Below are 14,020 nucleotides of genomic sequence, written 5' to 3'. Positions count from 1 at the left end.
CTTGCCAAGGAGGGACGCCGACTCTCCTTCTCGGCAAGTTGAGTCCTACTTTGCGAGTCTTGGACCGCCAAGATTGGGCGTCAGTAAGCTCGCGAATTAAAGAAAATAAACGATGTCCGTGGCTACAGCACTCCGCTCAGTATGTTAGACTGCGACCATCAAGTTTTACTAAATGGAACCGTGATACTGAGCGACAGCTTAAATGGGGCACTGAGTGACAGGTCAAAATCATTTTTTTTTATCCCAAACGATTGAAAACGAAGCCTGGATATTACCTTCAGAATTCAAAGCTTAAAAACTCAGTATTTGTAAAAAAAAGAAAGAAAACAAAAATAAATGTTTTTAAAAGTTGAATTTGAAGTTTCCGCGTAATCCGCGCCAGTCCAGTGTCGTCAAAGATTGAGTCGTCCTGCAACTCGAGTTTCTCTCTCGCCTCCGCGTCGTGTTCGCCGGCGTCCCGCGATCAACCGCTCCGTGCGTGCCGCTTATCGCTATGAGCAGACGAGAATTGACTTTCGAGTTTGAACTTCTTTTAGGGGTCTTTCAGCGAACTCAAATTCTTTGCAACTCTGTGAACTCGAAAAGGGCGCGCAGTGGACTTTTGTGAGCGACGTGAGGGGCCATGTCGCGCCGTTGCTGCGTGAAAGGCTGTCCCGGCGGAGTCACAACCGAAACTACGGTATACACAGACACCGGATCCAGTTTTCTGACTGTTTGAGGATTCTTTTTTTTTTCGAAGTCTGAGAGGTCGTCGGGCGCTGAAAAGAGAACTTCGTTTGATTTCCCGTTTTAGTTGAAAGTTCAGTTGAAATTACCATTTTAGTGCGAGCGCCGAGGCGTTGATGTCCCAGAAGGTTGGGGATGAACAAGAGAGCGCGCATGTACTTGTGTCGGGGCCAACAGTAAGATGATATCCGGAGCGCAAGGAATACGTGCCACGTACCAAAAAAGATCGTACAGCGTTTTACGCGGCTTCATGTGCCTGTGACTGACCGCTACGTCTGGCCCTTCATGCACCGTGACTGCCGCAACTGGGTGCGCTCCTGCATTCAATGCCAACGCGCCAAAGTCACCAGGCACGTCACTTCACCGCTGGAAGCATTTCCTCAGCCCTCTGGTCGCTTTCAAAACGACCATCTTGACATCATAGGCCCGTTTCCGCCAGCGACCTTACCGCTGCTGCCTCACCCCCATTGATCGATCTACTCGATGGCCTGAGGCATGGCCCCTCGAGAGAATCACCGCGGAAGACGTCGCTTCGGCCTTCTTCACCGGTTGGATACCCTGCTTCGGGTCCCCTCGCGGCGTCACAACCGACCAAGGACGACTGTTCGAATCGCCACTCTTCAGGCTCCTCGGGCTCACCACCGGGCTCGAGCGCTTCAAGACCCCCAGTTACCATCCTTGCGCCAATGGGATGATTGAGCGCTTCCACCGACAATTCAAGGCAGCCATCATGTGTCACCCCGACTTAACCTGGCTCGAAGCAATCCCAGCCGTCACCCTAGGTCTTCGCGCCGCCTTCAAACCGGACATTCAAGCTACACCCGCAGAGCTATAGTCTACGGGGAACCCTTTTCGCCTACCAGGGGAATTTCTTGCTGCCCCACAATCCACCACCGCCACATCAGACCCCACCTATTTTGACACCAGGCTCCGACGCACCATCGCCGCCCTCCGCCCGTCATTTGCTGCGCATCACTGCAAGCGTACGCCTTTTGTTTTTATGGATCTGGCAACGTGCACACACGCCTTCCTCCGCGACGACACCGTCCGCACGCCTTTTCAGCCGCCTTACACCGGACCCTACCGGGTTACCCGTCGCGGCGAGAAACATTTCCCTCTACACGTGAACGGGAAGGACATCCGCGTTTCTATCGACCGACTGAAGCCAGCATACATTCTTTCGGACGAATCAAACAATCCGAGTGCATCCTCAAGCATCCAGCCACAACCCCCGACACCGCAGCCCGCGCCAGTCACTACACGTTGTGAACGGCGAATACGCTTCACGGATTTTTACAAGCCCTTAGGGCTCTCCACTCCGCGGGTGGGTGGGGGGGGGGGGGGGGGGGGGGGTGATGTGGCGCCTCGTTGTCGTCTGCTTCGGCCAAGCACGGCCGCGCGCTACACTGCGTAGCTCGAAGAAGACTCGCTACCCAGGCACGCGATGCACCGCGGAACGTTGGTCGACCGCCACTGCCAAGCCAATACACCGGCCGTTCTTTTTTTATGTCGGGACTTGTTCTTCACCACGACACACTATCCCACGTGCCCCAAATACCCCTGTTACACGGGCACCCTTAATTAACTCAGCTTTAACCGCCTCTACGCGGCACCACAGTTAGCGCACTATACTCTCGGACAGCTATTTCAGAAGACGCGAAGAGCGCGCGTGCAGTGCTTTGATGGGTGCCCAAGATGCTCAAGCGCACGTTTGCCCATAGCTTTGACTATTAGCGGCGAGATGTTTTGGCGGCGCCCTCCTATGGTTCCCCCTTGTGACGTCATTCCCTTGCGAAAAACAAGTTCGATGGTGTTTGTAAATAGCATGGTGGAAGCCTGAAATCATTGCGCTCTCAAAGCAACACTGCCAACACCGTCGAAATTAAAGTTCTTTCATTCCTCTTAATTCCGTCGATGGTATACCCTTTTCGACGTCATAGTCAGCTTTTTGGCCAATCGTGGAAGGCCGACCACAGCGACGCTTTCGGTCGCGCACGCCGCCAATAGGCACTAAATGAGCTGCTCTTAGAGTATCGGCACTCCGTTCCCCGACATTTTGGCGCTTGTGCAGAGCAGACGCAACTGCCGATCGTCATGATTCAAATGTGCATGCGACTTCCTCAGCATTAGATTCGGTGTTAGGAAGCTCATGTAATATTGCTTTGCTCTGTCGCGAACTGTTTAAACATTTGTGGTGGACAGAAAAGCGTTTCCTGTGATCTCAGATAAAGCTTCAGATAACTGGCAAACATGCATGATTTTAAGCCACAACTATGGCCAGGTGTCGTTACTCCGAACCGTAGCTTATTTAGTGGCACTAGGTTTGACCGCCTAGCCGCAGAATGTTGTCCGCAAGTATTGTGCGCGAACTGTCGCTTTGCGTAACGGCAGTTAATTGTGGACGAGGGTATAAAAACAGCGGTTCTCAAACGGTGGTCTACACCAAGGGTCCTCGAGAGTGTTCGGTCCGCGCGTATTCGAGGATTTTCGAATGGCCAACTGAACTTTCACGGGAAGGGCAGCCACAGTCTTCAGTGTGCGTGACTAGGTCGATGCAATTATCAAGAACCTCGATGTTTGGAGCAGCCCGATGGAGAGCAAGGTTTTAGATTACTTTCCCCAGCTGAATAGTTTTGATGAGTCCTCCGAGCTGCGGCTGCCAAGAACGTGGAGGACCGCGATTGAAGAACCATTGCAGTCCCCTGGAGCACAAAGGAGAAAACACTTTCGCCATCTCCGTGCCAACACAGACGGGATAATTAATTAATTTCAAGAAAGGCCGGTGGAAGACGACGCGTTGTTTGAGCTTTCCTGCAACACATCTTTGCAACAAGTGTTGTCGCAACGTCCCCTTACCAATTTGTGAGTGCGAGTGCTTTCATAATGCCCTCACACATGCGAGAAGGCCTTAAAACTCCTGCTGACATTTTCGAAGACTTTCCTGCGGTAGTCTACGTTTTCTGCAATGGTTCATATCAAATCAAAGTCACAAAACAGCATGGTATTGAGCCAGACTTACGACTTCGGTTTTGTTCCACTGAACTTGGCGTCAGCACCCTTGTTTACAACACGCAAGACTACTTTTCACACTGATCGTCTACTGCCCCGAGTGCCAGTTCACATCAAGAACCTAGAACGTAATTCGGGCAACTGCAAATGTAGTACCCCTTTCTGGCCCTTACAGTGGTTAGCACACCTCCCCGGTTGTGAGAAAACACGGAGCTCGAATCCTGGCTGCCACAATATGGCTTTTCGATTATTTCGTTACCTCTATTTCCACGTGATCAGTGCGGTTCAATCATACGCCCGCACTAAAGAAGCCTCGTGTGCCAGTGGCTCTCCTCTGGCAAAGTGCTGCAAAGTATACAATCGTTAAATACCCCCGATGGGACAATTTGTAGATGCTAAAATAATAATTTTAAGCAACTTTACACATTGCTATAGAATTGCAAACGTCCTGTGCACGGTGTCCCATTCTGGGTCCTGCGGTAGACAAAACTAAGATTACTTTTTTTATTTTTGTTTTTTCGAGAATATAGCGGCGAAGGTTTTTGTGGCACATCATACTACGATGTGCTAAAAGAAATTCCGCCGCTAGATCATAACGGTATCAGAACACTGGAGTTCCTGGCCATATAGCTATAGTTACGGACAACTTTCTGGGGCTATGCAATCAAAGATTTTCGCGACTACAGCCAAACTGACGGCACCTAGCGGGAAAACAGTGAACTGGCGGGAACAGGTCCTTTCTCGACTTCTGCTCGTCTCTTGTGGCTTCAGTGCTTACGTGTTGCCGGTGGTTTGCGCGATTCGACAGCATCAGCCTGTTCCCAGGTTGCTCTGAACGCAACCTACGTAACCGCGTAAACCAGACGTTCCGTATAGTTATCAGCGTTCACCATGGAAGGACACTAGGCAGTTTGTTCATCGTTTCCTCGGAGAAAGTCAAGCATCTGGAAGCTCGCTTACGCAAACCCATGGCCGCATGGTTCGAAACGTGGAGGACAAAAAGCGGGGAAAACCATTTTGAGTCCAATGCTGGCTTCCTGACGCCCCAGCGTTGTGCGTTGAGCTGGCACATGGCACGGCACGACTTGTTTTAGTCCGCCATATTTGCCCGATAGTGGCGTCCCCGATAGGCCAATTCAACTCACTAGCATCACGCGACTGCGGTGGCGCTGCTATCGGTACTGCGCACACGCAAACGTTTCACTTCTTCGAAATTTTTGTTTCTGCGCATGCGCAGTGCCCACACGTAGTGTGGGCAATTAGGGCTTGTTTGTAAACACCATCTTGGTGTACAGGTCGCTGGAGTTGAGAATATATACGTATATGCACACGTGTGCCTCCGCATTTTGAACGCCCACCGAGGCTGTGCTCCTAACTTCTGAAATGCCACAGAAAGTTGCCCCTGAGTATAGAAATATCAGGAACTCCAGAGTTCTGTACAACGGTGTGCGTGGCACGAGTACGATCGCAGAGCTTATACCGTTCACCCTTAAAGGGGCGATGCAACAATGTTTGTACTTTGCGCAAATACCGCTTAAAACGGATCCCTGACGTTAACGACCTATGAAACACGCGTTCGTTTTTCACCCCGCGCAATAGGAGTTCCAGAAAAAAAAAACGAGCAGCGTTCACCCCCTCAACACGCAGACAGAACCACGGTGTAAGATAGTACTCTTCAGGTGAGGACAGCGCGCTCCTCGCGCAGTGCAGATAAAGTTCGCTCTTCACTCTCTCTCACTATGGTTTCAAGTGGTGCCGGCAGATGACTCGTCGACCCGTGGGCACGGCAAAGACGGCTCGTGCCGCCTCATGCTCCACACGCGCAGAGCTCCAACGAGGTTGTCGCTCGTGCAGAAAGACCACGCTGTACCGGGCTGTCATGGCAACGAGATAATTTTTTTCGCTCTCACACAGTTTCGCCGTTTGGCCGCCGGCGACACTGTCAGCCGCGGGCACGGTGGCCGCGGAATAATGCAGCCTTTCGGGTGTCCGTCGAACGAACACTATCTGACTCCTCGCGCCGCGCGTTCAGCCCCGCCGTGTCCTCACCTAAAGAGTGTATCTTACACCGTGGCCAGAACAAGCGGCCACGTGATCTGGAGCCGACTATATGCCGCCAATGTTGACCACAGACACGCGCTGGGGTTGGCAAAGCACAGGACACGCGCTGAGGTCCAGACATTGTTATGGCTCGGCTATTGTCGTCGTTGCAGCGATTGGACACGGGCCACTACCCGAATGCATGTCGAGGCATCGATTGTCACGAGCCCAGATCGAATGCGCAGTCTTCGCGTCCACTGCGTGAGCAGCATTTGAATATCGTCACCGCAAAGCTCGATGACGCCTTCCCGGGGATCATACTGTTGCCGTTGTCCCCACAGCTCCGTCATCAAGTTTCGCGAAGGAGAGACTGAAAGAAAAGCTCCGCTTTAATCCTTTGAATTCCGCCGCGACGAAGACGCTTCCTGGTCAGGGGTGTTGCGTTCGAGTATCCTTGGGTCCCAATAGTGCCAGGAAGCTGGTGCAAAGTAAGAGATATTTCTACCCAATGTCGTTGCACAGCCAGCTGAGACTGCAGCCAAAGCTACGAGCGCGAGCTGTAGCCCGCGCTCCTAAAAATTACAGCCTAACCCCCTGCCCCCTCCCGCCCTCCTCTCTCTCCCCCGTGAACCTAGGGAAGGCGGAGATTTGCACGTAACTTGGGTTACGTCGGACGTAACGCTAGACACTTCGTTCCTTTTATTTTTGTCACGGCAGAAGATGCGGCACAATAGCGCGCACACAAGACGCCATCGTGCAACTATCATACAAAACCTTTACAAAAAAAAAATAATAAATAAATAAAGGGGGTGGGGGCTTCTGGCCGGTGTTATTTTTAGTGTTCGTTCGTGTGGCGCGTGATTTGCTCGCTTTCGGAAACGAGGAACATGCGCGTGCTGGGCTGAGAAAATAACACGCTGGGCTAGAATGTACTCGAAGGCGCGAGTGGGCTCATGCTTTCAGTTGCACCTCAAAATGTGGACAGCGATCAGGTGGAACCAAGCCACTTTGATCGCAGCGCCACCTTCGCTGCCATCAAGCAACGACCCAGGTGGCTATATTGTATTTTTCATGCTTTTGACGTCAGAGGTAACGTCAAAGCACCACGACACGACGACGCTACGACGTCATCGTCGACGACGTTACGCGACGCCAAGATGCTGCCGTAAGGCCGTCGTGACCGCGTCGCGTCGAGGACGACGCCGTTACGCGACAGCAAGTCGCCGTTGTAACGCGGTCATGACGTCGCGCGCCACACTGAGGACGACATGGACGTGGTCGTCGATGCCGACGTTGACGTCGACACCCCACGCAACGTCAAACATCGCTATGACGTCGCGTTAACGTCGTCCTGACGCATCGTGAACGTCAACGTCACGACGAAGCCTTGATGGCGTGTAACGTCGTAGCCTTGGCCAGCATCAACGTCGACGCTCAGTCAAGACGAAGTCGTGACGTCGTGTAACGTCGTCGACGATGACGTCGACGTCCTGAAGCTGTTGGGACGTCTTTCTGACGTCGAGTTGCGTCGTCTCGACAATGGCGTCAACGAACTGACACCAAGCGTCCTTATCACGTTGCATTGACAAGGACGCCGTCATCTTGACGTCCCGTGACGTTGTCGTCGTCGTCATCAACGTCAACGTTGACATAGTCGTCGTTGTCAACGCAATATGACGTCAGAACGCAGTCTTGATGTCGTGTAACGCACTTTGTCAACGTCGATAACCACATCGACGTCAAGGCGTCGTCCTGATGTCGCACGGCGTTGTGACGGCAAGTCAGGTCGCGGTGACTATATGTCCGTGACGCCTGACGTCCGGCGTTCGATCGTTTCTATGACCTTGACCAGTGTGCCGGTCGAGCTTTGCGTTGGAACGAAACGCGTTTTTTTTCATAAAAAGTGGCTTGGATTAGCCGGGTTTTTTTCCCACATGCGGAAATATCAAAGTAGCACTCCGGTGGCCCCACTCGTCCTTTCTAGTACACTCTAGCTGGGCTGAGGACTCGTAAATACTGGAATGGAGTGTAGAAGATGCCTTCCTGACGCGAGTTCCCGTGCGGAACAGGTCAAGGAGATCAACGGCATAACGAAGTGGTTGAATAAAATACCTAAGAAGTATTATGGTTACATTGAAATTTGAAAAGAAGGAAGACGATTAAAATCTCTAGTTTAAAGTTGAAGGTACTAATTGAGATATGTCAACTGTTTAGGGCGAATTATAATTCTACATGGCTACAAACACACCTTCAAGTGCTTTTCGTTTTTGGTAGCATTTCTGCACTTCTCTCGCCTTTAATATTTGTGTGCACAGAAAAGGAAAGACGACAACACTCGATCCGCCAAACGAGAAGATATGACGGTTCCCTTCCCAAGAACAATAGACCGATATCTCACTAAGCGTTCGGCGCATGCGTGACACCGCCATAACTTTAGTTCACAGGAGGCAGACGGCCGTGCATGCGAGGGCTCGTGCCGTTTCGTGCTCCCCACGCGCAGCTAGAGCTCCAGCGGGGTTGTCGCACGTGCGGAAAGACTAAAGTTCCCTCGACGCATTGCGGCAGCGGTGGCGTAGTCAAGCTGGCTGCTGATATCGGTCTATTTAAAGAAGAAATAAAAGATCCACCCTTCATTCATAACAAACGCTGTTTATGTAAAATAGCGCGACAGCACGGCCGCGCTGACCCTGTGCACGATGACAGCGCGGCACTCGGAGGGGCTGAGCCACGCGGCCGCCGAGAAGTACAGGCGGGAAGGAGGAACGCAAATGTGGTGCGCAAACATTTATGCTCGCCAACTATCGCGAACCCCTCGACGTTTTTCCGTTTGTCTCGCAAGTGGCGTCAAATGCGCCAGTGCACGAGGACCGTGTCTCCAGCGGCCCTCGGAAGCATATGGCGGCCCAGCACTGAAATGAGCGGCCTTTGGAAGCGAATGACGGCGGATCACCCGCTCGTGGCAAGGGCCTTGCGAGTTTCCACAAGAATAGTTGTTAAAAAAAACATCAAGTTGCTTTATTGCGAACTCAACAGCTGGATCTCCTGAGTAATCCAAGTACCGCCATCTTTTGATCGTGGCGCCGGCGCTGCTGTTGGATGGAGGGATACGCATCGCCATTTTTGGCTCGCATCCGATATCCAGATGCGCACGCTCCTATTGGCCTGTTGTGGTTGCCGGTGACGCGCCGCGGTTTGCAAGCACGCTGCTATTAGCCTACTGTAGATGCCGGCGCCGCGGCGCGGCGACGCATTATCGCGAAAGAACATGCATCGCCGCCTTTTCGGTTGAACGCCTTGTTCAAGATAGGGTCCGTGGGACCGCAGCCTTAAATGTTCCCATTGTGGCTCTCGGCATCGGTTGAATGAACCTCGTTTATCCGATGAGTGACGAACCCTAATACCGCGGTCGCACTGCATCTACATCATACAAAAGACGGTCCGCAGACACTGTCAGGGGCATTCCTGGGATTCCATTGGTCATACAAAAGCTGTAGATGTCAGAGGGCCTTTTCTGCTTATGACTGGTTCAGCGATTGTAAAACAGGTACACAAAGAACACCATTAGAGTGCTCTAATTCTTTTCATCAGATTGCAGTGTCGGCTGTCTCGAGGTGAAGCGAAGTATAGCACGTTTGCTTTTTGCTAGTATGTCTGCATGCCTCTCGGGTTTTGTACTTGTGTGCACAGAAAATTAAAGACTCGTAAGACTGTTTACGTGTAGGAATGCGAAAGCACTCGTACAAGCAGCGCGCCACGTCTTCCTTTTTCACGCGGTGTATCGGCGGCGCGCTCCCGCACTGCGCAGGCGCTGCGAACCCACCGGCTCCACGCCTCACGTGACGATGCATCTGCGTTGCTTTTCTTTGTGTTTTATTTCTGAGGCGCGTCCGATTTGACCTTGAGCGCCCCCGCCGACTTCCGTGACGAAACATCTGGATTGCTGTGCTTTTGGCCAATGGGAATTTAACTGCCGTTTCGCTGCTACAGACGGTTACGGAACAACGCCGGCTTCGCGTAGTTAATGCTTTGGCATTCAAACTTTACATGTTCGATGCGTGTACGAAACAGACATGCTTGAGCCGCGTCCGCATATCTGCAGCCGTGTCTTTTGTATGAGCGACTGCTGCTTTAGCTTTTTATATTATGTAACTCAAGGCCGCTGATTGTGACGTGAGCTGTTCGACAGAATCCGCGGGAGTGTAACCGTTTGGTGAATTTTCGGGTTATCTTCACTCTGCAAAACAACTGCAGCGTCGTGCCCAAGAGCCAAAGGCGCGAAAAGCCAAGACTTACTCAGGATGACAGCCCCGACCAGAAGGCTTATGGTGACGCTGATGAATGTGGACAGCCTCTGCAAGAAAACAAAGAAAACGACGTTTAGAAACACGAATCCTTTTGTGAACCTTGCGAAAAGCGTCACGCGCGAGCGTAACGAAAAACCGTTACACGCAGGCCAAGCAAAAACATAAAGCGTAAATAGCCAGTAGTAGGCAATGCATAAGCCCACAAAGCGTATAAAGAGCGTATTTAGTCACGATTATTCGTACTTAAGCCTATTCAGCGAAATTCGCCACGCGGCGCAGTGGGAATCAAAGCCAGGAACATGCGATTCGCGGCCCGACGCCTTTGCTCAGTGCCACGAAGAGGCGAACGTAGCGAGCAAGCGAGCATCTAGACCACGGTGGAAGAAACACATTTAGGCGATGACTGTGGCCGCTCTTCCCGCGGGGAGCGAGCGACCAGGTCAAGGTAGGGCGAGCGTAAGACGGACCTGGGAGGAGGGAGCAGACGGAACGCTAAAGAGAGAAGAGGGTCTCCCCCTCTGTTCTCGAGTCTTCCGTCTACATCCTCCTCCCCGGCCCGTCCTATCCTCGCTCTACCTTCTTGAGTTGCAACGGACTATAGCCTCAAACCAAGAACAGTTAGTTTTGCGCCGCCGCGGAGGGCGCTGCGGTATGAGGTCCCTCTTCGGCGGCCACGGTGTCGATGGCGTAGCGCGCTCGCCTTTTTCGCGGTGTGGTGGAGTGGTAGTGGTATTGTAAGCGGTGAGAGAGTGCAGGCCAGCTGGTAATTAATCGACATCTTGTAAACCCTGACATGGGGAACGATAAAAAAAAAAACGGACGAACACAACAAAATCTCTAGTGTAGATCACAGGTGTGCTCGCCTTTTTCGCGGTGTGGTGGAGTGGTAGTGGTGTAGATCACAAGCAAAACACGAGGACAGTGGCTGGCCTCGTGGTTTGCTTTGGTGCTGTGTAGATCACAGGTGCCACCATCGTGCACGGAGGTGAGCCTTTTAACCCGACAAAGAAGGAAGAAAACACAGATTTACGGACTCTGGCGACTTGTTGGAGGCGTGGCGGCGGTGAGGTCAACTACACGTGGTGAGCGAGGGAATGCGGGACCACCGCCGGGAGAAACAACCGGAGCGGTCGGTTTGGGAGGGACCCCATACTTGGGCGCCATCTATCCCCGTGCGAGTGAAGCGCTCGGTGCGCCGAACATAATGTGGCCGCCGTGTCACATGCACACATCAAGAGGCCAGAAGAACTCTTTTCCATCACTACACACTATCTGGACTGCCCTATGGAACTATTCCAAAACTTTTGAACCCCTGAGGAACCAGAGGAACAGCGGAGAAAGCCTTCCGCGCTCTTTTGCGTTTTCTTCGTGACACTGGACTGGCGGATGGACCGTGATTTGCTTCCACTTGGGCGGAAATTTATAACTAGGTTAGTTGTTAAAAATTGACATTTGAACTCCCCTTTTCTGCATATAATTTTCATCTTCCCTCCTTCTATCCTTTTTCCCCAACAACCAGGTAGCGACTTGCCCCTTACTTGAGGCCCACACATCTCCTGGTTTCCGCCTTTCCCGACACCTCAGAATAAACAAACAAACAAACGCCGCGTGAGACAGATAGTCATCACCTAAATGTGTTTCTTCCTCCGTGATCTAGACCAAATAGCCTGAGGCAGCGAGCGACCGCATACAGTTGGCTCCCGAATGACGAGGAGTAGCTCCCCACCTGGTCTCATAGCGCCGCTGGGCGGATCTATAAACGCACGATCACGCCGAGCAAACGACTTCGCACAGCAGTCAATAGAAAGAGTAGGGGCCCCTCGCGACAAAGGACGTCATGACTTACATCAAGCAAGGAACTAATGAAATCTGGCTCTCCGGCCCGCATACGTAACTACGCAGCTTAGAAAGCTGAAACTTCGTGAGATTGTGGAGCTAGCGGGGTGTGATAAAATGGGAAGGTTTGAGCTGATGGCGTTACTTAAACGAAAAGATACAAATGAAAAACAAGATTTTTGCATGAGCCGACGTCTACGTAAACCCGGGGTCACACTGCTCCTGCATCATACAAGAGAGAGTCCGCGTACAGATTCGAACGCGAGTAACCGCGAGATCCGTGTTTCGAATGCCGCAGGGCAATGAGTACGAGGAGGAAACTTGGGCGCGCGGCATTCGAACCACGGATATTGCGGTGACTCGAGCTTGCAGACTGCCTTTTGTAGGATGCATGGATGAGTTTCGTACCGGCACGCGTTTGTGTGATCACTACTGCGTGATGCACGTTAAAAACTACTCCACTGGCTAAATTTCTCATCTACAGCTAAGAGACCGATTACCCGTTGAGGCGCATCTCCATCAAGGCTGTATATACATACAGAGCCGGTTTTAACCTTCATCAAACCAAAATTTGAGATTGCGGGCGCCTGCAGCAATTATTTCAGCGAAAGAAAATTTGTCTACTAGAGACGACATTGTTCTCTTTCTTGCTGAAAAGTTTATTTCACTGACGTAAACGCTATACCATCGCCCCCAATCTCAAATATCGGTTTGACGAAGATGTAGGCTTAGGTGGACGTCGGCTCATTTTTTGGATATTTTAATTTAGGTGACGTCATGTACTCAAACTTTTGCATTCTATCAGCACCCCTATAGAGTCGCATTCTCATAAAGTTCCAGCTTTCTGCGATGCGTAGTTTATTTATACGGGCCGAAAAACAATGTATTATTTTCTCGATCTACGGGGCCGGTACTTCAATTACCTCTTGGACTGCTTGTCGAACTTCAAGAGAACAAAAAATAAACATAAAAAACCCACATAACACACTGTCGAAAAAGAAAAAAAAGCCACGAAAACTTTAAAGTCCACTTTGTACACGCCGCACTTTTGAACAAACTTGAACTTGTCGAAATAATTTTGATAAGCCCGAAGAGCACATCAGTGTGTCGTGCATCTGAAATCACCAGAGGCTTCCCTAGCCATAAACAAGCATAACAAATCATAACGCAGGCGTAATGCACGCACGACAAATTCTGTGCTCTAGCTCTAAGCTTATCCCCATGCTCGAGACACATTTAAATACATTTTCTAGCCTGAGTCAAATAGACCGTTGAGAGGGAATCGAAGATAACGAAGAATCCAGACTGTACAGTTTATTTCATCAAGTTTTGAATCATATCGAGATGTAATAACTTCTTTCTGACTTCCCCCTGATAGCGTAATCAACAGCGTACAGGCATTGACTTTATTTCGTTCTTCGGCAAACCAGGAGACTAGGAACGGTAAACCCCCCCCCCCCTCCTTTTTTTTTTAAAGTAAGTTCAACTGCCTTTTTACGTGGCTTCTTCATTATACTTGTTGCGAGTACGAGCTGATATAATGGCTTTCTTTTTTGATCAGTACGTATCCTATAACGAATAGGGTTGGCGTCCAGTCAAGAATTTTATAGCCGTCGGAGAGGACCTTAGAGTAAGCGTTTTTAAATACGAATTACGGTGCATCCGTAACTCCAGTAACAGAAGAGAGAGAGAAAAGAAACGGAAACGACACACCGAAAGGTCGGCGCAGAAAGTTGTGTTGTGTCTGTATTGTGCTATTAGACAAGCAATGAACTTGTCTACGTTCGTTTGTTTAGCTGCCCTGCTTCCGGCAGCGCACCCAAATAGGCCTCCCATTTGCACACAAGAAGGGAGACACCCAGGCAAAACAGCAAAGCGGACAGCGCTGCGTGAGTGTCTCCCTTCTTGCGCGAAAATTGTTTGTTTGTTTTCGTGCGCTGTGCCATCGGAGGTACGAACAACCGACTAGCCCAAACTGCAGCCTTACCTGCCGAACGCGCCCACGTGCTCTTAAACGCGTCAGCGTTTATCGCCCTGGTGCATGTGCTTCGTTTGAATGGTCCTTGGTTTTGGACTGGACTGGTTTGCGGTTCCAGTCCTGTTCT

General features: G+C 51.1%; 1 protein-coding gene across 3 annotated transcripts in view; it reads right to left on the bottom strand.

Moving 5' to 3' along the window:
- The window catches only part of LOC8023813 (dual oxidase maturation factor 2), a 170,600-nt gene that overhangs the window by 51,065 nt on the left and 105,515 nt on the right, over window positions 1-14,020 (bottom strand). For all 3 annotated transcript variants that reach the window (XM_029978254.4, XM_029978255.4, XM_029978253.4), the window contains exon 2: window positions 10,069-10,126. In XM_029978254.4, coding sequence (XP_029834114.1) covers window positions 10,069-10,126 — 58 coding nt within the window. The remainder of the gene's footprint in view (window positions 1-10,068; window positions 10,127-14,020) is intronic.

The sequence above is a fragment of the Ixodes scapularis genome, unplaced genomic scaffold (genome assembly GCF_016920785.2).
Source record: "Ixodes scapularis isolate PalLabHiFi unplaced genomic scaffold, ASM1692078v2 PGA_scaffold5__190_contigs__length_132052651, whole genome shotgun sequence".
Classification (NCBI taxonomy): domain Eukaryota; kingdom Metazoa; phylum Arthropoda; class Arachnida; order Ixodida; family Ixodidae; genus Ixodes; species Ixodes scapularis.
The sequence above is the reverse complement of the archived record's forward strand: the minus strand, read 5'-3'. Positions and strand labels throughout refer to the sequence as shown.